At 31.1% G+C, this 27,159-nt stretch overlaps 1 protein-coding gene across 1 annotated transcript in view; it reads right to left on the minus strand.

Annotated features, from left to right (window-relative positions):
- Positions 1–5,319: 5,319 nt before the first annotated feature.
- Positions 5,320–27,159, minus strand: part of LOC145558356 (lactoylglutathione lyase-like) — a 37,010-nt gene continuing 15,170 nt past the window's right edge. The window contains exons 3-7 of the mRNA XM_081619576.1: positions 24,881–24,941; positions 18,263–18,342; positions 18,094–18,164; positions 6,430–6,519; positions 5,320–5,730 (exon numbers count right to left, since the gene is read on the minus strand). Coding sequence (XP_081475702.1) covers positions 5,630–5,730; positions 6,430–6,519; positions 18,094–18,164; positions 18,263–18,342; positions 24,881–24,941 — 403 coding nt within the window. The 3' untranslated portion in view covers positions 5,320–5,629. The remainder of the gene's footprint in view (positions 5,731–6,429; positions 6,520–18,093; positions 18,165–18,262; positions 18,343–24,880; positions 24,942–27,159) is intronic.

Below are 27,159 nucleotides of genomic sequence, written 5' to 3' on the forward strand. Positions count from 1 at the left end.
GACGGCGAGGGTCGTTAGAGATGCGACGAGGGTCATTAGAAAGGTGGCAAAGCATGGGTAGTGCGGTGGTGTTGGGTTTCCCGGTGGTGTGTAGGTAAGAAGGTGGGGATGTGGTGGTGGCTAGGGAATGGGAATGGGAATGGGAATGGGAATGGAAATAACTAGGGGGTGTGGAATCAAATTGGAAGGATTTGGGGTAAAGGAAATGGGAAAAAAATGATTAACAAACAGTAACAAATGGAATCAGGGTAATTGATTTCCTTTCTCTTTGAATACCCCCAACTAAACGGCCCCTTAGTCTTATCAATTCAACCTAACATTTTTAGAACTAGTATAAGTACCATGGTTGAGAGTATACTTAGTATAGAATATGTACTTTATATTGTAATTGGAGTTGTAGTCATTATACTCGCAATTTTTTAACTCACAAGAAATTTCCTAGTTATAATATTTTTTTTTTTTCTGTTAATTGATACTCCCTCCGTCCCTTAATACAAATCTTCTTTCTACCGTTTATTACTCACATAATAATAATAATAATAATAATAATAATAATAATAATAATAATAATAATAAAAGGCTTTTAATTTAGGGACGGAGGGAGTACTAGCTATTTAAGTAAATGATCAAAGTATTACTGCCACATGATAACATTTAAGGATTTTATCTAAGACATATAGTGGTGGAAGACTATATATTTCAAAACTACTATAAACTCCTTTAAATAAAATAAAAAAACACTCCGACATAAAAAAAAATATAATTCCAAACCAATTATAATCCTTGAAACAAAGGAATATTTTAATTCTCTGTACCGCATCTCCTCTCCCCCCCCCCCCCCTCCCTCTCTGCTAGGGTTTTCTAAAAGTTTGGCCGTATAGGCCAGAAATAGTCTAATTTCTTCGGAAATTAGACTATTTATGACCCTTTTTCCTTGTTTTTCTTTGATTTTGCGTTTTAGGTTTCAATAATTTCCCTTTTGTGGGATTTTTGGTTTGTTTTATTTTTTTGTGTGTTTATTTCCTAGATTTTGATCTATGGAATTTAGGGCTTGTTCATTAACAAGGACTGATGCGGGTGTGCAAGGCGTGTCAATTCGGCGGGCAGATGAAGATGGATCAGAGGGTAGGTTTCTCCATGACTACATACGCAAAGGCGAAAGCTGTTCCACAGATAGTCTCTTGTGTGATATGAAAGCCTGTGGCGATATTAGCAAGGGACACTCCATTACGGAAATTCTATGCGGTGTCTGTAGTGTTGATGAAGCAATTAGCTTTTTGATTTATTTTGCAATGTTCTTGTTGGGGTTGAATGTCTTTGTAGATGTTGTATGGCTTTCTTATTAATGGATTTTTTTCTTTCTCAAAAAAAAAAAAAAAATTTATAATCCTTGAAATTAAACCAAATTAAATTTAATACTACAAATTGGAACCTACAATGATCCATAACAGATCCAAAATAAAAATAAACCAACTATCGTTAGTACTAACATCCAAATAAATACCATATTCTTGTCAAAAAAAAAAAAATACCATCTTAAAATAGATATTCCTACGTCTTAAAACAATTCACACATTTGACTTTTTTACTATTCATATGTTAATTTTGACAACTATATTTTTTTAATTTACTAATGTAATACTCCCTCCGTTTCATAATGTTAGTCCCATATACTATTTTGGGCGTTTAAAAAAGATCTACCCATATTGAACATATTTCATTTATAACTTGATTTTTTTTTTTTTTGAATTGATTGATTGTGTATTGATGACATGACTTTAAGTTAGGAAATTTTTACCTTAAATTATGCAATTATGAATTGTACTTTCCTAATGAAAAAAAAAATAAATAAATAAGGTAAACTAATTATGAAATCTGTTGTACTTTAATGTTAGATTCCAAATATATTTGTTTTCTTATTTTATGTGACTGATTCCATATGGGACTAACATTATAAAACGGAGGGAGTAATAAATAGACATTAATATAATATGCAATATCAATATGTTAAATAATTTATTTAAGGTCATCAAATTAATGCATTGACATTGTGTTTTAACTTTGATTGTCAATTATTTTGATCCAGACAAATGAAGTATACTCCGTATCAGAGAAATAATAAAAGAACAGATAGCTCTCGGCAATCAATTCCCAAATGATCTTCGTGCTTCTTCTACAAATCATTCCCCTTTATTTATTATACTGCTCAACATAAAAAAGGGATATTGCAAGGCTAAGAAGGCCACAAACACAAACAACTTGAAACAAGATACAAATTAGCAAATAATCATACTGTCTTCAAGCTATTCATTATCTATTATTAGAACTTCACAAAGCGCGAACACACTTAGGCCCCGTTCTTTAGAGCTGCTTTGCTCTGCTCTGCTCTGCTGAAATCTGCTCTGCTTTGCTGAAATCTGCTCTGCTTTGCTATGCTCTGCTTCAATCTGCTCTGCTCTGCTCTACTTAAAATTAATACTTAATATTAAATTATTATAATAATAATTAATATTTAATAATAATTAATAATTAATATTTAATATTTAATATTTAATAATAATAATAATTAATATTTTATAATAATAATAATAATAATAAATAAATAATATTTAATAATAATAAATAATTAATATTTAATTATAATAATAATTAATACTTAATAATAATAATAACAATAATTAATTATTGATATTTAATAAAAAAATAAAAAAAATAATAAATAATTATTAATATTTAATAATAATAATAAATTATTAATAATTATTAATAATAATAATAATAATAATAACAATAATAATTAATATTTAATAATAATAATAATAATAATAGTAATAATAATAGTAATTATACTAACAGTAATAATAATATTTGTAACTAATAATATTAATTATAATAACAATAATTGATTTTTATAATAGCAATTAATATTAAGATAATGACTAATATTTAAAGATAATACTAATTATTAATTTTTAATAATAATAATTAAATAATATTTAATAATAATTATAATTAATATAATAATAATTAATATTTAACTTTAAAAATTTAATGATTATAATAATAATGCGATAATATTAGTAGTAGTAGTAGTAGTAGTAGTAGTAGTAGTAGTAGTAGTAGTAATAATAATAATAATAATAATAATAATAATAATAATAATAATAATAATAATAATAATAATAATAATAATAATAATAATAATAATAATTAATATTTAATAATAATAATGATGATGATGATGATGATGATGATGATGATGATGATAATAATAATAATAATAATAATAATAATAAAATCTGTTCTGCTCTGGTCTGCTCGGCTGAAATCTGCTATGCTCTGCTCTGCTCTGCTGAAATCTGCTCTGCTTTGCTTTGCTCTGCTGAAATCTGCTCTGCTCTGCCCAGAAGCTCAAAAGAACAGGGCCTTATTAAGATAAAAGATTGTAAACCTTCTTATTAAACGGTTGATGGCTCCAAGTTCAAGTTATTACAATCTCGATTAAATCTTAGAATCTTACAATTTTACAATTCATAAATGTCACACAATTTGATTTATGATTTTACCCGATTTTACATATTTCTCTTAACTAGAGAAATCCTTACAAGTTTAAACATGCCTATATAGTTATTTATAAGTATACAGTCAATTATTGGTTGCTTAATGGGTAAGAAACTATTTTCTATCAATAATTAGGTTTTAAACTCATAATTTCAATATATTAAATTAAATTTAGATATGCCGTCTTGATTAAGCATGTTGTACTATTCTACGATTCGATCTTACGATTCGATTATGATAGCACCTTTCGAATCAAAGTAGAATCCCGATTTTACTAACTTTGCTATATGTATTCATTTTTTTTAATTGAAACATAAAATGTATATATCTATACTTTATAAAAAAAAAAAAATGTGTTCCTAAAATTATTTATGTGTCACACTGTCATGTGTACTCCTTTTTACACCAATATTACATTACATCATCATTTAACAACCTTTAGCATCACGCCACATTATTATTCATTTAACAATGTCATATCATTATCCATTCAACAATATTTATTCATGGTATCAAATAGGGGAGAGCAAAAAATCAGGGTACCCTGAATCGGAACCGGAATCTGTTAGGAACCGCAGGTTCCGGAACCAGAACCTGTACAAGAGGTTCCGGTTCCGGGTAGCAAACTGGAGAACCTGTTGTAATAGGTTCCGGTTCAGGTTCTCAATTTTTTGGAACCGGAACCTGTAGGGTACCCTGAACCTGATAAAAGTATCACTTAATTTCAAATTATACACTAATTCTTACTCAATTTTTAAATAATAAATATCAAAATTACAATTATAAAAAAATATATATTAAATTTGTTAGACAACTACTATTAGTTTGTCTTATTTGCAAGTTGCAAACATTATAAATTAGTGACCAACCAGTTTTTTATTAAAATTTCCGCGAAAAAGTTAGTGAGTATATTATAATACAGGGTACCTGAATCGAAACCGGAACCTACAGGTTCCGATTCCGGTTCCCAATTTCCAAGAAACCTGTTCAACAGTTTCCGGTTCCGGTTCCGGTTCTCATTTTGAGGAACCTGTTGCAACAAGTTCCGGTTTCGGTTCCTGGAATTTTTACAGGGTACCCTGTTATGCTCACCCCTAGTATCAAATATAAACTAAAAATGAAGAGATTAGAACACCAAACCTCATTGAATGAAAACCACATTTATTACCATCTGAGTTAGAAATAAATCAATGTTGAATTAAAAATAAATAAATAAATAAAAATAAGGCTATGTTGTTATTGTATTTGAAATTTCGAATTTACTCACCATAAAAAATAAAAAATAAATAAAAAAAAATTAAAAAGTCTTTTTAAGCACCTAATACCAAAAAAAAAATAAAAAAATAAAATAAAAAATAAAAAAGAATACAAGTATCGTCAAGCACCTAATACCAACAACTCAACAAGTCTTAAGTTAAGAGTCTTACCATCTTAGCCATTTATTAATTGGGTTTTTCTATCCAACAAATTTATAATTAACTTAGATAAGTTAATTTGTGTCTTATGATACTATTTGTTTGCATTATGTATTGATTGAGTTTGACAACTAAAAAATGTTTATAACAAGACTTAAAACTCAAAACCAACAAGTCTTACTATCTAAATTCTAAATAGTCGAATTTGATTAGCAAATTAAACAAGTACAAACTAACAACCCGGAGCATCGCCCGGGCCACACACTAGTTTCTATTTCAAAAACATTCAAACTTTATGTTGATGAGAGGAGTAACACCTGGCATGTATACTTAATTAAGAATGTTTATAGAAAAGTTTTACTAGATTAAGCAAGCTATTAATTAAGAATTCTTTTTTAAAAAAAAATACTGTAGAATTATTGTTAACAACATTAAATAAAATAGATACATATGTAAATCAACAAGAAAAAATTAATAGTATGACTAATAAAGATAAGAATAATAATGCCATATGTAGCCCTAAGAACTATATATAAGCATTAAATACACTCTTAAAAATTGTATAAAATTAGAAATTCATGAATAAACCACGCGTAAATCAGTGTAATTAGTATTTATATTTTGATGATTTCTTAACCACCTAGAAGAAAGCTTCAAGAGGCACTACCAGCGGCACTTTTTATTGTCTTAAGATCAAAGATTTCAATCCAGTAGCCATCAGGATCCTTAATAAATGCAATCCCATTCGTTTTTCCTGCATAATTTTCACCACAAAACATATGAGAAACCTCCCATATTCCCTTTAATAAAAATAAATAAATAAATATAAATAAATAAATAAATAATTAAAATAAAAACCCTTAAAAAAAACCTACTTTATTCAAAATATAATAGCTAATCCTTGTTTTTGTAATATATATATATATATATATATATATATATATATATATATAGTGAAGCTAATCTTAATGTAGTACTTCCTCCATTCTTTTTACTCTACCTGTTTTATTTATCACGCTTGTCAATGCAAAAATTTAACAATCTATAACTATAATTCTCCACAAGTAAAAATCATACTTCGTATAAGTTATATATTATGATAGTACATATTGACGAATCTAATAAAATCCCACATGAATATTTGTTTTTTTACTTACATATAATTCATAAAAGATGGTCAAAAGAGAGGTGATGAATAGTGTATAACTCAAAGCGGGTCAAATAAAAAAGAATGGAGAAAGTATATTAATAAGCACCATTATAAAATTATTATTCTCAATGCTTTGATGTATCATTGTATCCAAAGTTTTCAAACTGAAAGATCAAATTCTAGACAAACACAAGCACAAAGGTTTTGTTTTCCTCTTACATATTGCAAATATGATAATTACGTAGTATTAAATATGATCAGATTTATTTACTACGTATATGATAAGAAGAAAAAAAAACCCACCGTCGTCAGGCTTCTGTACAAACTCTACACCTAACTGTTCAAACCTCTCACATGCCTTGAAAAAGTCATCAACAGTGATCCCTATATGTCCTGTGAGCAAATACAAATTAGATAGCACTAAATAAAAAGAAATAGTACATATTATTTGCAACTTTTGAATTTTTTATATTTTATAATAATACCTAAATGTTACATATAGTGTATATCGGAGGTAATACATAAAATGATACCACAAATTGGAAAATAAATTGGTTTAATTTGGTACAAGGGCCACTAATTTTAAAATAGGTGGTCATATGCATACCTATTGCGGAGTATATAAAAAGTCAAACCATTCATGTCACATGTTATCTCATTTAGTATTTTTATTTTATTATTATTATTCCTTTTCTAACATACAGAGTAAAAAGATTATTATTAATTAAAATATAATGATAAAACAACAACAGCCTTAATTCAATAAACATATAATGTCATGTTTTAGTTCATTTCCCCGGTCATAATTTGATTTCTTCGCTAGTATATGCAATTCTCACCCACCTCCCCTTTTTAAAATGATTTATTTTCCTAATAAAAACACATTATTGAAAAATATATAATTTTGTAAACAACAAGAACTAGTACTCATATAAAAACAAGAAAAATAGAAATACTTCCTCTGTTTTTTTATAATTACATAATATTTTTTATTACCAATATGTAAAAATTTTAAATCTCGGATATTAAAATTGTACAAATTAAGATGAATTTAACAAGATCTCACATGAATATATTTTTACTTATGTATAAATCGTCAAATCTTGTCAAAGTGAAACATATAAATAATGTAAAAATCAAAATTGTTGCAACTATTACAAAAAAAAAAAAAAAATATATTAAAAAAAAAAAAAAAAGAAGAAGAAGAAGAAGAAGACGTATGTGTTATTTATTTTCCCAAATAATACAATAAAGAATTTTGTTCTTAACATAATCAGCCAACCAACCATAAAATATGACCACAATCATAATCAATCATACAAAAGTCTATGACCAACAAGTCAACAACCACAAGTCCACAATCAACCAATCACAAGTCACAAGGACTCACAAGTCACAACCCTAAACTATTAATTGTACAACGAGAAAAGCCAAGAAAAGGAAATCTCCATCCATACACGGATATTCGCATACACCACATATCCTTAGTTCTTAATATGGGGGCAGTATATACTTATTTAGGGTTTGTTCTCATTGACTGAACTCAGCTGAACTGAACTGAATTGAATTGAGCTGAACTGAACTGAACTGAGCTGAACTGAGCTGAACTGAACTGAACTGAACTGAAATGAATATTTTATAAGAGAAGGAAATTAGGAGCTGAGCTGAACTGAACTGAACTGAACTGAACTGAACTGAATTGAACTGAACTGAACTGAATTTCAACGTAAGAGAACAGGCCCTTACGCAGTGGAAACTATTAGAGTTTTTAAAAAAAGCGTAAAGTCTTACACATTTTCAATTGTATTCCCTTAGTTTTTAAATATTTGCTTTATTTCTCCATGCATAGAGTTTTAGGAGAAATTGGAGAAAATAATAAAATATGGAGGTAGTGGGGTAGGTGGGAAAATAAAAAAATTGTAAAAAACAAAAGTAGTGGAGAGAATTGGAGGAACGATAATATGAAATTAATTAAATATGATTAAGGGTCTGTTCACATTTACTTAATTTCAGTTCAGTTCAGCTCCAATCAGTTCAGTTCAGCTCCAATGAGTTCAGTTCAGTTCAGCTCTTAATTTCCCAGTAAGTCTATTGTGTACCCTGGTCCATCTAGGATAGCTGGACCACAGGTGATTGTTCAGATTTTATTACCAAACGTTCAAAATTTGCAATTGTTCAGATCTTTTTACTGAATGTTCAAAAGTACAGGCGTGGTACATTGCGATTGTTTAGATATTTTCACTAAATGTTCAAAAAACTTGTTGTTCAGATTTTTTTTTTTAATGTTCAAAATTTATAATTGTTCATATTTTGTTTACTAAATGTTCAAAAGTATCAGGTAATCGATCATAATAGATACGAATTGATTGATTGAATTAACTTCAACAAATTCAATTGACACGTACTAGAACAATGATTTCATCTACAAATTCATCTCAAAATCAAAAAAATACATACAAATTGATGAGAACAGTAAAAATAATCAGATAATCGATTACGAATTGAAATTAATCAAATTAGTTTTCACAAATTCAATTGATATTAAAATAATTATTTCATCCACAAATTCATCTCAAAATCAAAAAAATAAATTAATATTGATCACAATGAGTTCATAATAACAAACCTAGATTGGTATCTTTGGGAATTTAAAATTGTCAAATGCAGAAATTTAATGGAAAAAAAAAATCAAAGAACAGAGGAGAGAGAAAATAAGGATTTGAAAAAAAAAATAATGAAGTAAATTCGATAAAGAAATAAAAAGAGATTAGATTAAAAAAAGAGAGAGAGAGAGAGAGATAGAGAGTTTCTTAAAAATAAAAAAAAAAAAATAAAAAAAAAAAGGAAACAAAATTTTGTAAAGATTGTGGGAAGAAGAAGAAGAGAATGAAGTTGTGTTTCATTATATAAGGTTGTGTTTTAATAGAGGTCTAGCTATTTTAGATGGACTAGGGTCCATAGAAGAATTTGTACTTAATTTCCCTCTCTCATAAAATATTCATTTCAGCTCAATTCAGTTTAGTTCAGTTCCAATCAATTCAGTTCAGTTCAGTTCAGCTTCAATCAGTTCAGTTCAGCTCATTTCAGTTAAGTAAATGTGAACAGGCCCTAATGGTGGGTCCACTAGGTGAAAGTTTTTAATTAACTACTGTAAAATTTTTCAAATAAGAAAATAGAGCAAATATTTAAAAACGGCCGAAAAAAGAAAGTGAAGCAAGTATTTAAAAACGGAGGGAGTAATATTTTCTATATTCTTTTTTTTTTTTTTTTTTTTTTATGCAAATATTTTCTATATTCTTTGATTATTATTATGTGTATATAGGGTATTATTTGTGAGATATAAAAAATTTCAAAGTTACACATCATAATTAATAAGGGTAGTATTTTTCAATAAAATTTCTATATAATTATGTAAACAAAATGAACAAGGTATTGCCTTTAAATGATATCATAAAAAGTAAATAAAAAAATCTCACATAAAAATTGATATCCCCATCAACATTATTCCTCATGACTATCTTTATGATAAGCTTAGACAAAAAAAGATGCATGGCCCAGGTCAACTTGTGCCTAGGCACACCACATTGTTACTCTTGTTGACCTTTATTTTTGTGAATTTAGAGAATGAAGGAAGAAAGAACCGACTGTTGTCCTTGTGACGAGTAATTGACTATCACTTCATCACTAAAATTTGTATCAAAAAAGTAAAGAAAAACGAATCATTTAAATCATCAAGTGTGTCTCTTACTCTCTTTTACTTTATAACTAGCTTAAGGCCCGTGCTATGCACGGTAAGTCTAATTTTTGTAAGAATATCCAATAAATAAAATTTGATAAAACATATACATCAAATATAGAAATTATAATCATAATCTTTATTAATAAGCAAGCAAAATATTAAACAAAAAAGGAATTTTTGGGCTGCCTAAACCCGAGAATTTTTTTTCAGGTAGGGCTTGGTTTGGTCATCAACTCTAGTGGTCATATTAATAAATACTTACTTATAAATGCATTTTTAATAAACATAAAAAATTAATCAAAAAATAGACCAAAATTAATTGATATTTTACCTTTTCCTACAATTAAACATATGATATAATGGTCAAACACAACATTTATAATTATACTATACTCTATAAGTCCTTAATTTGTTATAATATATATGTAGTAGTAAAATTTCAGAAACAAAATTATAATGAATTTGAATATATAGTCACATTGAAATTGATTTTAAATTTATAAATTAGCTAGAGGAATTGGAAAAAACAAATTAAGTGTTTTTTAAAGTAACTTCCTTTACATCTATTATACTGTATGATCAATTAATTACTTCGTATCACTTTTTTTGGCAAAATTTAATGAAACTCCATTTGAAAGACAATTAAAAAAGATTTGGAATAATTATTTAGGTAAATGTGTATAGAAAAATTATGAACACCAAGTAAAATAAATGAAAATATTTGTCATAAATACAATATACAAGATTTGGAATGGTATTATTATAGAAGCAAAATCAAATATTAACTAAAAAAAAATTATTGCATAAAGATAACATAAAATATCTGGAATGATATTATTATAGAATTAAAAAAAAAAAAAAAAGGTTAAAAAGGGAAGGAGAGTTTTGGAGGGAAAAAAACAACACCAGGATGTGAAATGTGTCACTCCCGGTGTCTGTATTAACATTAAGTTATTGATTGATGTATTACAATTTCATATACATGGAACTTTTTCAATCTTTTTTTTAAAGAACGCTCAATCGAGTAGGATTAGTATTAATTAAATGAGATCAATCGAGCATGATTAGTATTACTCCCTCCGTCCCCAAAAGTTTGACCCTTTTGGCCTAAGTTTAGTCCTAAAATAATTAACCCATTTGCATTAAAATACCCACCAATTTACAACAATATATGTGTAAAATTAGATTCTTCATATAAAATTTTGCATTAAAATACCGCATTTGGGTCCGTTAATATTTTGGAAAAGAATATATATTTACTTCTTTTTATTTAACTTTCTTAATACCTGCAAAATCAACCCAAAAGGGTCGTTCTTTCGGAGACAGAGGGAGTAACTAATCACATTTTTACAAGTTTACAAAAAATTGATAAGAGAAATATTCTTATGTAAGAAGACTAGGTTAAGTCCCGTGCCATGCACAGTTATAATTAAATGGGTTTTTCTAAGCTATGCCCTTAAGATTGTTGAGTTTCTAAGGTGTGCTCATGCTTTTTCAAAATTACAAGTTGTGCCCTCCAACTTAAGTTGTTTAATCAACCGTACCCTCTAACGTAAACTCGACGTAAGAATTGTAAATAAATAGGAAGTAATAAGAAGCGGATGAGAAAAAAGAATAAGAAATACACCGAGAGCTTGACATATCAATGGTTGCTTTTACAAGAAATAAGGAAAAGAGATGAGAAAATTTGGAAAAAAAAATGTTAAATGTTAACCAACTTATATAACTCTAACCCAATCCGGGCATGGAATTTCTCTCCAAAGTGTGGTACTGAACCATTAACACAACTACCAACATTGGATTAACGTTATAGGGTACGGTTGAATAAACACCTTAAGTTGGAGGGCATATCTTGTAATTTTAAAAAAACATGGGCACACCTTAGAAACTCAATAACCTTGGGAGCATAGCTTAGAAAAAACCCTAATTAAATTTTATAACAAATAAATAATGGTGTTAATTCAACGATAATTTATCCAAAAAAATTATTTGTAACAAAATAACTTGAATTTTAATTAGTTTATACCAATACTAAATACGTAAAGGTTATTGAATTGGATTGTATTATTAATAAATAAATAAATATAGTAATAGAAACTTAGAAGCTATAAGGTTTTATATAAAAAAAAATTAAAATATTAGCTTAAGTTAGCACCCATATACGAACTCATATACATTTGTCCTTAAATTGTTGACACACTTTGATCGACATAATATGAAATTTTAGTTGAGTTCATTTTACTTTAGGATAAATAGTATTTAATAATCAACTTTTTAAATATATCTTTAGTAATAATCACATAAATGTTTAGAATAATTAAATAATTTTTCAATTTATGTTGTGTACCAATTATACTATAACAAACTTATTTTGTTCTTATAAATGTTACATATAATTTTAAGATTAATACAAAGTATGCTACCAAAATTATTTTTCTTTTTTAATTAAAATAAATTTTATTATCAAATAATAAAAGTTGGAGAAAAAAATTGATATTGATAATATTATAATAATTTTGGAAAATAATATATTCCAATACATTATTTTTAATAATGTTAGTATTTTTGTAACTAAAAGTTTCCTAGTATATAGAATATATGTAAAAAATTTAATTGAACATAATTGGATTAAATAAGTTGTCAAAAAACTAAAAAGAAAAGGGAAAAAAAAGGCGGAAAAATTTTTAACCATGAAATGACAAGTGACATTCTTGGTTTTGCCATTAGTATAGGTTTATTGGTTAATGTCAAGTTACAATTTTAAGCACATAAGCTAGAACGAATGACTTCTAATTCGGTGCATGAATTAACCAATTGACCGAACAGTTATGCAAAGTAGTGCAAGACTTAAGAGTTGGATTTTAGGTGATAGAGCTCAAGGAGCACTTAGAGCATTGCCACTAATGGGCATTTTTTTGGTTGCCCAATCTCTCTCTAACCACTTTCTCACTCCTCCTCCCCATGGGCATTTTCTTGGTAATTTTTTTTCTACACCAATGGTAAAAAATTATAATCCCCACCATTCTCTCTCCTATTTTCAACCCTATACCCACCAATATTTATCTCTCCTACACATCATTATTTTTATTATTAATTTATGCAAAATGTATTTTTTAATAAAATAATAATATTTATTCTTTAAGTAATACTTATTCGATCTGTAAAAAAAAATATAATAAAAATAAATAAATAAATAAATAAATCATTTTAACTAAATTTTTTTATTGATTAAATTATTTATGAGTACAATATTAAGTATTTTTATAATTATTTTATGCGAAATTTCATTTTTCATTAGTACAACATTAACGATTACAACACATAATGATCGTACACCTATCATACAAACCAAATAAATTAACGATTACAAAACTATTTATTCATTTGTACGACCGTATTTTTTCCAAATATGCTCAACTAAATCATCTTTCAAAGAAAAATGGGTTTGGCTATCACGCAGGGTAATTCTTCTTTGAATATACCCATCAAAATCAACGTTTGGTGGTCGGCCAACGTCAAATTCGACAGGCTCGTTGTTATTCACTGTGGCACTTGTACTTGGACCGGACCTTGCTCTATGAAGCTGAGGGCGATCTTCTTCATAATACCTTCTCAAAACTTCGGCACGAATGTAATTGTGTCGTTCATCCTCGACAATCATGTTGTGCATAATGATACAAACTTTCATTATGTCGCTCAAAATGTCTTCGTCGAAAGCAAGTGAGGGTTGTCGTAATATGGCAAACCTAGCCTGTAGAACTCCAAACGCACGTTCAACGTCTTTTCGAGCTGCAGCTTGTTTATCTGCAAATAACTTGTCCTTCTCGAGTTGAGGATATGTGATACCTTGTATAAAAGTTGCCCAGTTCGGATATATACCATATGTTAAGTAGTATCCCATGTTGTACTCATGGCCGTTTACCATAAAACTAATTGGTGGTGCCCGACCTTTCAAAACATCGTCAAACACCGGAGAGCGGTATAGGACGTTAAGATCATTACAAGAGTCGGGTATTCCAAAAAATGCATGCCAAATCCATAAATCTTGATCCGCAACAACTTCCAGGATAAGGGTTGCGTTCTTGCTACGACCTGCGTATTGTGCTTTCCAAGCCATAGGACAGTTCTTCCACTCCCAGTGCATGCAGTCGATGCTACCGATCATGCCCGGGAATCCACGCATTTCATTTTGGTGAAGGATTCTCCTTAAATCTTCATCTGTTGGACTTCTTAAGTACTCGGCCTGATCAAAATGCTTGATCACCCCTTGAGTAAAATGTTGCATTGATTTTCTAGATGTTGTTTGAACCATGCGTATGTATTCATCTACGGCACCCGGAGCAACACCGTACGCTAACATTCTTATTGCAGCGGTGCATTTCTGCAGAGGTGATAAGCCAAGCCTACCAGCTGCATTCCTACGCTGCTGGAAGAATGGATCGCCCTCAACCACTTTATTCATAATCCGACAGAATAAAGGTTTGTGCATTCGAAATCGACGACGGAACTGATTTTCGGAATACACAGAATTTATTGCGAAGTAATCATTGTACAATTGCAAATGCCCTTTCTCCCTTTCTCTATCTCCCCTACGCTGCGGGACAATTTCATCTTCATTTACAATTTCGATCTCGGATGGAGGTGGTTGAGGAAGCATTATGTTAGGTAAGTGATTTGTGACAAATTCGTCAACTAGATTATCAAATTCCGTATATTGATCTGAATCAGAAGAATTTGAGCTTGAGGTTGAGCTTATGGAAAACATTTTCCGTGTTTGGTTTTTGAATGTTTTGGTGTTGTGGATCAATTTATGGATTTCACACCTTTAAATAGGAAAGCTTTTCAGTGCATGTCCTTTGGCTGAGTGTGAAAAGACTACTCAATGTATAGTAAAAACAAAATACATGACTACTCAATTCTTAATAATCAATACCAATGCTTGTCATACGGTTCAAGTTATGTATGAAATGACTACTCAATGCTTGTATAAAACAAAAACTACAATTGGACTTGACTACTTTTTGGGATTTGACAGTTCAATGGTTGATAAAACCAACCACTTCACTCATAATTGTATAAGACAAAATCTACACACACTAGCTAGTACTTGACTCATAATTGAACAAAATATATGAAAATGTAATATAAATTGATTAATTTTTGGATAAAATTAATAATAAAAATTAATTCATTGCAACATAATAAACAAAATACTTGAAATCATAATGCATAATAAACTACTCTACTTTCCACCATACACTTCTTGAATTAGTTCCTCCTTCCACGCTTCTTCAGCTGGTGTAAGTGGGGTCGTTTTTGACATAATGGCTTGCAACATATCAAATTTCATCTTCTTCTCTTGTAATTCGACCTGTTTGTTTTTCCTCTTTTCCTTTTCCCTTTCAAGGTTCAGCCTTTGTTGCCGTAAATTTGCCTCAAAGCTTCTAACTTCAGTACAAGCCTGTATCTGTTCACCAATACTTAAAATTGCACTATCATGAGCAATAGCTTTTCCCTTACGCTTAGCCTTTGCTTTTTTTACCCCGTCGGGTCTGGGTATACCTCCTGATGAAAACCCACCAACGGGAACATCTCCTTCAGCTTCACTGTCAGTTCTCGATCTCTTTCCACTTCCACTGCTATCCTCGGTGTCCCCTTCCGAACGCAGTTGACAATCTTGTCGTTCCTTTAGTGACAATGCCCATCTGAGTTTCGGCCTCCACTTTGGGTCATTCTTTATCATTTCCCAAGCGTGGGGAAAAACAAAATTGTGTGGTGGTTTGGATGATATATGGAACAACTTCGAGGCCTTTTGAATTCGATCAACTTCGTTGAATCCACTTCCAGTTAACGGACCCGCTTCATCATAACAACTTGTCCATAACAGTACATCTGCCGCCATCCTTCTCCAACGGTTCTCCAAACTCTTCGCATTTCTGGGTGGTAGTATTTCTGGCTGCTTAGCTTGAACCATGTCGTACGCCACAGATATTTGTCGCCAAAGTTCAGCTGCTTTCATGCCCGTACCCACTATCGCATTTCCACTGTATTTTAAATATAGCCCAATAAGAGCTTCATCTTCTGCGACTGACCAAATACGACTAGCTTTAGCGAGTCGTTGGTTGGAACCCACCGGCATTCTTTGAGTCGACGGAGGGTATTGAGGTGTCTCAGGCACATTTTCTTCTTGGCTATCATCGTACTGAGAGTTACTTCCTTGGTAGACAGGAGGTGATTGCTCGTAATCAGTGTTTTCAGTTGGAATTTGTGGAGGTATTTGTTGTTGTGGAGGTATTGTTGTGGAGGATTTTGCAGAGAGGTGTTGCTCATTCTTTGTAGGAAAAGTTGAAATTGAGGTTGATTCATGAAATTCTCATCTAAATCATTACAATTTTGAGAAAGTAGTGAGTAAAAGGGGTTATTGGGATCCATATCTATTTTTTTTATTAATTTCAAAAACTAACACAATAATAATAATATTAATAACAAAAATAATAATAACAACAATAATAATATTAATAACAATACTGCTAAAATAATAACAATAATTATTATACTTCCAATAATAATAATAATAATAATAATAATAATAATAATAATAATAATAATAATAATAATATTTATTTTAATAATAATAATAATAATAATAATAATAATAATAATAATAATAATAATAATAATAATATAAATACTAAGGATGACTAATTATGAGGGAGAAATTGAGAGATAATGTAAATACAACAAATTTATGTGAATTTTGGAAATATAAAAATATAGGCAAAATGGGTCTCTATTTGTAGGGAATTTTTTTTTCTAGCCGTTGGTAATTTTTTTTTTTTTTAATTTTAAAAGCACAAAATACCCATTACAAAAATATAACCGTTGCAATAATCAGGAATTTCCTGATTGGTCCAAGCAACCTGACAGGACGCGTGTCAGCGCCTGATTGGGCGTGCTGACGCGCCTGTCAGGGTTGCAAGTATAATTTTTTTTTGCTTTTCCTTTCCTCAAAACGCTGCGTTTTGAGTTGAAGCAAAGCACACGCTTCCTCAAAACGCTGCGTTTTGAGGTAAGGTGAGCAAAAAAAATTTATTGGCAGCTATGCACGTGGGGCCCACTATTTCTTGGTCTGATTTTAATTTTGCCCATACTTTGATCATAAAATGATTTTCCCATGGGCATTTTTTATTTAGCCCATTGATGGGGTCTTTTTTTTTTGGATTAAAACCCAAAAACTACCCATGGGCATTTTTCTCCCCATTGGTGGCAATGCTCTTAGTGGTCGATTCAAGTTGATACAAAATTAATATCATGCAAAAAATATGTAATTTTTTTTTTTTATTTTGCGATTATCAAGAGATGGTCTCATAACTTATTTAATATCCCACTGGGCTTCATGTATACGAAACTCAAGACATGATGGACCGCTATCAAATATGGATCATACTAAATTACTAGAGCATTCTCAACAATGAGCAAAAAAATGCTCATGAACAAAACTTTAGGTTAAATTAAAATAAAATTGACTTAGGGTGTGTTCACATTTACTGAACTGAACTGAATTGAAATTAAGCAAATGTGAACAGACCCTTACATCAATGAGCAAAAGCAAAAATGCTCATGAGCAAAATGAAAATTGCTCATAGGTTGAGCATTTTTTAAGATGAATATATAGTAACTGTGTGGGGTCCACAAGTCAAGTAAAAAAAAGAATAAAAATAATACGGAGAGAAGATGTAGTAGAGAGAGAGTAGTGAAGAATTTTTTTTGATCATTGGTGGAATAAAAATATGATCACAAAAATGCTTATGGGTTGGAAGCGAGAGAAAGTGGGTAGAGAGAGAATGAGGAAATGAATTTTTGCTTTTTTTTTTTTGACGGGAAAACGAAGAAATATTATTAAGTAGAAGAAGCGGTTAAATCAGCCATTACAAACTTATGTATCTCACTAGGATATTCTTCCAACCAAACTCTAAGAGAAGAGAACTTGTAACTTAAAGCTTTGCTAAAAACTGAGCCACTTGGTTTCTAGATCTTTTGGCTTTTGCTCATTGTTGATAGTACTCTAAGGGGCAAAAACATTTTTAAATCAACAAATAACAATATAATAATAAAAAATTAAAAAAAAAAACTTTTTGATTCTATTGAGATATCAGGTATGAGTCTATACTTACTCGTAAGTCAATCAAGAAATAAGCCAAAATCTAAGATAAACATATCATACGTACCAAAGCCAAGAGGTTCAGAGTTTCCATTGTGATAACCTTTGAATTCTTGATCACTTTCTGTACCCCAGTTGCTGGGAAGTATTCAACATGTTAGAGGTAAATAGAAAGAAAACAGAAGTAGGAAGAAATAGATCATGAATATGGTAATTGCATCAAATAACACACTCACTGATATAGTTCAATTGTAGCTTTCTTACTCATGGTCCAAACAGTTCGCTCTATTGGATCACTAGGAGCTGAAGCCAGATCCTACGACATGTAAAACTAACATCAATAATCATTAATCAAAGACAAGATTCATATAATCACTTAAGAAAGTTAAGAAATCAACTTACAAGAGAATTAATATGTACTATAGACTAGTCAATTTCTAACCCAAACCTGGTACCCTATCTGACCAGATTCCAAACTCGAATGATTGAGAGAGAAGCCAAACTCGACCCAACCGGACCCAAATATTAAAAAATTGATCAGATTTGACTCCTTTAACATAATTTTTATCTAAACCACTCGATTCAAACAAGGGACTAAAAATTTGACCCGAATCCAACCTGTTGACTCGTATTGACAGGTCTAATATGTAGTTAGTCAACATTCAACAAACACGTAAAGAGCAACTCCAAACAAGAATTATGTTTTTGTTAGCTATCTTCCAATATGAAAAGCACTAGATTTAATGGGGTTATACATTGCATATAATTTTGCTAGGACTATATATGAATTTATTGAGGTTATACATTGAATATAATCTAGTTAGTAATCTTCCAATATGAATTTTCTACTTAAAAAATGGGTATAATTGTTGGTGGTAGAATTACATTTAAATGGCATAATTTATGAACTATAAAGTTTCAGCTTTTAAACTAGGAAAAGTTGAAAAATACCACCAACAATTATACCCATTTTTGCAAAACCACCCATAGTTTTTGTTACAAAATATATTCTATGTGGATGTTCATTATCATTTCTAACTCCCTAGTATTATGCCACCCATTATAACCCCCATATGTAATTACCTCTATTGTAACCCCCGCTTAAATGGAATCTTAATTTCCATGAAGGTTACATACTTACATTATGTATATATATATAGCATGGACAAATCAAAGGATAGACAATACAATTACCATCTACATCTCTCTCTAATCTTCTCCTTTTTCCCCTTATTTTATAATACGTTATCAGCACCATTGCTTTAGTTATCGGTAATCGGAGAAAACATTAATCAAACAATATAACAAGGAGGATCATATTGTTGGCTTGTTGCATCAACCTCAATTAACCGAGTTACTGACGAAATATACACTACTTCGTACACATTATTTTTTTTTCCCGTTGACTGAGGTAAGCTTCACTTTGTATTGATTAAGCTATTTTGTTCTAATAGCTTATTTGGTATGATTACAATTTGCTACTATTTTATCATGGATAAATATTGCATGAGTTTGTTACAATTATCATTATTTTATCATGCGTTGATTACAATCATGAAATTTTGGTTTTTTTTTTTGTTTTGTTGTGCTAAATTACATCTTTTATTTGTTAATTATTTGGTATCACATGGGTTGAGATTTACTACCATATATTACGGTTAATTGTTTCGTTTATTGTTTTAATTTATTAATTTATTAATTTATTACCATGGTTCTTTTATTTTGTGTATTACGGTTTGCGACATACTTTGTTACGACATATCAATATATTTTTATAATAGTTGAGATATTTGATGCATAAAACTTAGATGTAGTATGTATGTTGATTGATGCACAAGGATTCCATTCTCTAGGTGCTCTATTTGTAACCCTAAGCAAAATTTTGTCTTTCCAAGATCTTTCATTTCGAATTCTTTCTTTAAATAATTGACAGTCACTGAAATCTCTTCAGGAGTTCCAATGATATTCAAATCATCAACATACACTGCAATTATAACAAATCCCGATCCAAATTTCTTTACAAAAATACATGGGCAGATAGGATCATTCTTATAACCTTCCTTTGACAAATACTCAATTAGACGGTTATACCACATACGCCCAGATTGTTTCAATCCATAGAGAGATTTGTTCAATTTAATACAGAAATGTTCTCGAGAACTAGATTTTGCTGCTTCTGGCAGCTTGAATCCTTCTGGGAGCTTCATGTAAATGTCATTATCCAGTGGGCCATATAAATAAGCTGTGACTACATCCATCAAACGTAAGTCAAGTCCTTCTCTTATTGCCAGACTAATCAAAAATCTAAAAGTAGTTGCATCCACCACAGGAGAATATGTCTCCTCATAATCAATACCAGGTCTTTGTGAGAATCCTTGTGCAACTAAGCGTGCCTTATATCTTACAACTTCACCCTTTTCATTTCTCTTTCGCACAAAAACCCATTTATATCCCACTAGTTTTACACCTTCAGGTGTACGGACTACAGGTCCGAATACTTCTCTTTTTCCAAGAGATTTTAATTCTGATTCAATTGCTTCTTTCCATTTTGGCCAATCATTTCTTTGTCTACATTCTTCAATGGATATTGGTTCATGATCCTCATTATTATCCATAACATCTAATGCTACATTGCATGCAAAAACATCATCGACGTCGATTTGATTTCGGTTCCATGTAATTCCAGACATGATATAATTTGTTGAAATTTCTTCATTATCAGGTACCTGAATTTCTTCTTGTATCATGTCTAAATTCTCTTCTGGAGATCCTTCGGAAATTGTTTCTTCAATTTGACCATCATCAATTAATGCTCCTTTTCTTTTCCGAGGATTCTTATCTTTGGAACCTATTGGTCTTCCACGTTTCTGACGTGGTTTAGACTCATTAGAAAATTTATTTTGTCCTTCCGGGACATCTATTTTAAATGGAGCATTTACAACTGGAATATGTGACTTGGCCACTCTTTTTGGGTAAGCAAACGAGTCTGGCAATTGATTTGCTAAACTTTGTAAATGAATTATCTTTTGAACTTCCAGTTCACGTTGTTTAGTTCGAGGATCAAGATAAGATAACGATAATTCATTCCATTTAATTTCTTTTTCCAGCTCTCTCTTTTCTCCCCCTAATGTTGGGAAAAGTGACTCGTTAAAATGACAATCTGCAAAACGAGCCGTAAATAAATCCCCTGTTGTAGGCTCAAGATATTTAATTATTGACGGGGATTCAAACCCAACATATATTACCATCCTCCTTTGAGGACCCATCTTAGAGCGTTGTGGTGGAGCTATTGGAACATAAACCGCACATCCAAAAATTCTTAGATGGGAAATATTTGGTTCCTGACCATAAACCAATTGTAATGGGGAGAACTTGTGATAACTTGTTGGTCTAATGCGAATTAGTGCTGCTGCATGTAATATAGCATGTCCCCAAGCAGAAATTGGGAGATTGGATTTCATAAGCAATGGTCTAGCAATTAACTGAATACGTTTAATTAATGACTCTGCCAAACCGTTTTGTGTATGAACATGGGATACAAGATGTTCAACATTTATCCCAATGGACATGCAATAATCATTGAAAGCTTGAGATGTAAATTCACCAGCATAATCAAGCCAAATAGTCTTAATGGGAGTATCTGGAAAATGTGCCCGTAACTTAATCAATTGGGCAAGTAATCTCGCAAACGCCAGGTTATGAGTTGATAACAAAGACACATGTGACCATCTAGTTGATGCATCAATTAAAACCATAAAATATCTAAATGGTCCACATGGGGGATGTATGGGCCCACAAATATCTCCTTGTATACGTTCCAGAAAACTAATTGATTCAAAATTAATTTTAGCTGGTGATGGGCGAATTATCAACTTGCCTTCTGAGCAAGCAGCACATGAAAAATTATTATGAAGAATCTGCTGGCTCTTCAAAGAATGTCCACATGAATTCGTAATTATTTTTCGCATCATTATTGAACTTTTCGTAATTATTTTGCTTAGGGTTACAAATAGAGCACCTAGAGAATGGAATCCTTGTGCATCAATCAACATACATAGAAAAGGTTCTTAAAAGATTTTCTATGGATACAGCACATCCATTGAGCAGTCCTATGGTTGTAAGATCACTTGAAGTAGAGAAAGATCCATTCCGACCTCGGGAAAATGATGAAGAAATTCTGGGTCCTGAAGTACCATATCTTAGTGCAATTGGAGCACTAATGTACCTTGCAAGTCATACAAGACCCGACATATCATTTTCAGTTAATTTATTAGCATGGTTTAGTTCATGTCCAACCCGGAGGCATTGGAATGGGATTAAACATTTACTTCGTTATCTTCAAGGTACGAAGGATATGGGTTTATTTTTCCCAAAGTTGTCCAAAGAAAATTTGATTGGTTTTGTAGATGCAGGTTATTTATCTGATCCTCATAATGGTCGATCACAAACTGGATATGTGTTCACATATGGTGGTACTGCCATTTCTTGGCGTTCTATGAAACAAACCATTGCAGCTACGTCTTCCAATCATTATGAGATTTTAGCAATTCACGAGGCTAGTCGTGAATGTGTATGGTTAAGGTCGGTAGTTCAACATATAAAAGAAGTTTGTGGTTTATCATCTGGGAAAGAGGCACCGACAACTTTATACGAGGATAATGCAGCTTGTATTGCTCAACTTAAGGAAGGATACATCAAAGGTGACAGAACAAAGCACATCTTACCCAAATTTTTCTTCACTCATGATCTTCAAAAGAATGGAGATATAAATGTTTTGCAGATTCGTTCAAGTGAGAATTTAGCAGACCTATTCACTAAGGCTCTTCCAACCGCAACCTTTAAAAAGTTAGTTTATCGTATTGGATTGCGTCGTCTCAAAGATCTTCAGTGATATAATAATGAGGGGGAGTAATTGCGCGCTGCACTCTTTTTCCCTTATCCATGGTTTTTTTTTTCCCACTGGGTTTTTCCTGGAAAGGTTTTTAATGAGGCAGCATATATGCGCATTAAATATATTTTAGATAATGCCCATCCAGGGGGAGTCTTACAAAATATATTCTATGTGGATGTTCATTATCATTTGTAACTCCCTAGTATTATGCCACCCATTGTAACCCCCATATGTAATTACCTCTATTGTAACCCCCGCTTAAATGGAATCTTAATTTCCATGAAGGTTACATACTTACATTATGTATATATATATAGCATGGACAAATCAAAGGATAGACAATACAATTACCATCTACATATCTCTCTAATCTTCTCCCTTTTCCCCTTATTTTATAATAGTTTTTTATTTTTTTTTATTTTACTACCAACTATTCTTCAAAACCTTAAAATCTACTACCATGACTTCATTGTGGGCCCCACCAACTACCTTCTTAATTTCCCTCATTTCCCCTTTTTTATTTTCATGATTTTTTTCCCCTGTTCCCCTCATTACCTCCCTCTCTCCTCTTTACCGTTTCTTTTTAGGCAGTAATTAGGATTTAAATATGTAATTTGTTCTTTTAGCCAAACAAAAATGCAAAATTGAGTGCGTAATCATGTTATCAGGAATGTATTTTCAATTAAGGTTTTAGAAATCAATTTGGGGTTTTTCCAATTGAAATTAGGGTTTTAAATTACATTTGGGGTTATGATTCTAGGGTTATATTATAGCAAATTGGTTCTTATCATGCGATTTGTTGGTAGTTAAGGATGCAATCTGATCTTCGTACGAAATCTAGGGTTTGCCACAGTCAATTAAAAAACAAAAATTACCTCGATTTTGTCCTTTCCCTCGCTGAATTTCAACACCAGAATCTAAAACGTAGTCCTCCCCCCACTCCAATGCAGTTGATTTGGCTACACTTTTGGTCCCCCATTGCGATTTTTTAGAGAGTACAGTCTCGAAAAACCCTAATTTTAGAATGAAATTAAAGAGAGAGAGAAAGAGAAGTGATGAATGTAGTGTTTCAGGTTCAATTTGGGTGGGTGAAAATTCAGTAGCGATCTTTATGAGGAGAGAGGGAAGTAATGAGGAGAGCAGGGGAGAGAATAGCGAGAATAGAGAGGGAAAAGAAATTTTTTTTTCTCTTGCCTCTTCCTCTCTCCATCTCTAAAAAGACCCCTAAAATCTTTGCTAGACACAAGGGGCTACCATCATCATCTCTTTGGCTTGATAATGTTAAGCCCCAATCCTTTCTTTATTTTCTTTGTTTTTTGTTTTAATAATCCTCGTTCTCTCTTATGCAAGTTTTTTTCCCAATTTTTGGATTTCTTCTCTCTTTTTGTGAGAGTTTGGGGTTTGTCTTTCTTTTCTTCTCTTGTGGACGAAGATTGAAATTTGTTTTTAGGGTTTTATCAAAAAGATTGGATTCATGGGTTGTTAGTCGTACAATTTTACAATTGGCGTTGGAATTGATCGAGAATGGGATCTACATGGTCAAGTAATGAATTTTCTTCCCAAAACTATGTCAAGAAGATGGACTCCCACACAGAAGGCTGCATAATTCAGCAAACGTAAAATTGGGGATTGTGTTTTACCGTCAGGTCTAGTTTCTCATCATCATTGTTTCTTTAAAGAGGATTTTTATTTGATTAATTTGAATTGTATTTTACTTTTCTATATTGCTTATTGTAAATGTCGTATGCCTTTCAATTAATTAAATTTTATCTTTCCCTTACAAAAAAAGGAATTAGAGCATATAAAAGATGTGTCAATTTTTTCACCTTAATTAGGTACTCTCGGGTGTGTCAATTTAAAATACATAAAACAAGCCCTTTAGCTAAAAAATACTTCGAAATAAGGAAAATAACGAAATAACAAGTTATAAAATATTTAAATCAAAGATATGCATCCCTTTTACCTCATAACCCAGTAAGTACAAACTAAATTTCATCTCAGGAAAATCTAATCTCTTTAGAAGTCTGCAAAAAGACATACATTGAAACATTACAATTAAATCAATAAGTTGATCGGACAATGAGATAAAGACAATAGAGGTTATATAATGCATAATGGAAAAAGATAAAAACAATTCTAAACTGAGTAATACTTTTAAATTAGAAAAGACATGCTACAATGAAAATGGCATGACATTGAGGCAATCTAGAAAATTTTAATTTAAGACTCGCATAACTAAACTGTTGCAACCAATATTATTCTTGGTCCAAAATGTTTGAACAGAAAATTGTTGACATCATCCTCTCCTCAAAGTGTATATGTGTCGGGTTATCATAAAAAAAGTTTCCGTCAAATGCACTTATGATGTCATATATATTTATATATATATTTTTTTTAACAAATTGTTTTTTTTTTATTTATTTTGAATTATTTTCATTTTAAAATTTTGACTGTGTCAATAAATAAATAATTTTTTTTTATTTTTTTGTAAGGATTATGCAGGCAACCTAGCTATGAAGTCAAAAAAAGAAGTAATGTACTATTTGTTATACAAAATGGATCTAATGTATTCGCTAACTCTTAATTGGTGAAAAAAAAACTCCCTTGAAAGAGAGGGGCGGTACTACCTTGCGAGACAGGTTCGACCTACCCTGAAAGAGAGGTGGTTCTCCGGCCAGTCATGGACGAAGAACTAGCAGATCAATGCTCAAAATTACGATTGCAAGATGCGGAACACGAAATTGTTGATGTTGGTGAGGTGAAAGATGAGATTTCGGAGGAACAAATTGCCCTAATGCTTGTGGGGCGACTAATTACGGATCGCAATTATAATCTTGAAGCTTTTAAGAGAACCATGATTCAAGCATGGTCCCTGTCGAAACGAGTTGTGATAAGAGTTATAGGAACCAATTTGTTCGCCTTCCAATTCTTCCATTGGAAGGACCGTGAGAAGGTTTTGGATGGGCGGCCATGGTGTTTCGAAAATAATCTGATTGCTCTTAGAGAAGTTGAGGGAAATGAGCAACCATTCGATGTGATGCGGATGCATTCACCTTTTTGGGTAAGACTTGAGAATTTGCCGTTTAATAGACGTTCTGATAGTATTGTTAAGGCCATTACAGCTCCCATGGGTGAACTTTTGGAGATTGAACAGGATAATTTAGGCCTTGACAAATATAGAAGGGTGAAATTAAACCTGGACATTTCAAAACCTCTAAGACGATTTGTTAATACGAGGGACAAGGATGGAAGGGTTCTAAAAATTGACTTGAAATATGAAAGACTCCCTTTCTTTTGTTTAATGTGTGGAATTATGGGGCATAGCGAAAGAGATTGCTTGAATTTACCTGAAGAGGATCAGAACCAGGGTCTTGGTTGGAGTCTACGACTTCGAGCAACTCCTAGGAAAGGGCGTCAGAAGTTAGTTGAGGAAGTAGAAGAGGTGAAATCATGTAGAAAAGTCCTTTTTGTGACCAAACCAGAGGCAGTGAAGGAGACTATAATGACTGACAGTTTAAACATAGTTGTAGACACCCATTTGTGTCTCCCCAAAACCAAACCCAGTGATGAATACCTTTCACGTCGAACCATAATCGAATGAGGTGAAAGTGTGAAAAGTCTAGTGTTGCGGTTAGTTTTTGTTAAAATTCTTTCTTTCTGTTTTCGAAAACCAACTCTCATCAAGATTTTCTTGATTATTCTCTCTCTCTTTCCTTTTCAAAACCTTGTTTTTAAATACAAAATTCCGCATTCACAAGATCTAGAAACACCTAGCCATATTCGAAGTTGCCTTCGCCCTAGACGTGAAAGGTTTTAATTTCTGAGGGTTTGGTCCCAAATCTCTATTTCAATTATTTAATTTGATTGTTTTGACTATTATTTTCCTTGAAGTTACTAACGTGTGTATTTTGTTATTAGAAAGAGGTACGAGGCATCCAAGTAAGTACTTTAATTGATTAATTGATTTATGATGTAGAAATCATGTTTACATTGTTGTTATGATATTCCTAGTATCATGTCTAGGGTATTTTTAATATTAAATATGATTGCTATGATGCCTTTTATTCTCTTCCTAATATTTATTCATGTTAGTATCATGTTAGGGTTAAAGATTTGATTTTTATCGCTTAGTGACATGCTAGGGTTTGTTATTAATCTTGTTAGTATCATGCCTAGGATCTTGCTATTTTTATTATGCTTTAATATTAACATGAATATGATTATGATTATAATTGTTATAAT

The sequence above is a fragment of the Chenopodium album genome, chromosome 9, assembly GCF_948465745.1.
Source record: "Chenopodium album chromosome 9, dcCheAlbu1.1, whole genome shotgun sequence".
NCBI lineage: Eukaryota > Viridiplantae > Streptophyta > Magnoliopsida > Caryophyllales > Amaranthaceae > Chenopodium > Chenopodium album.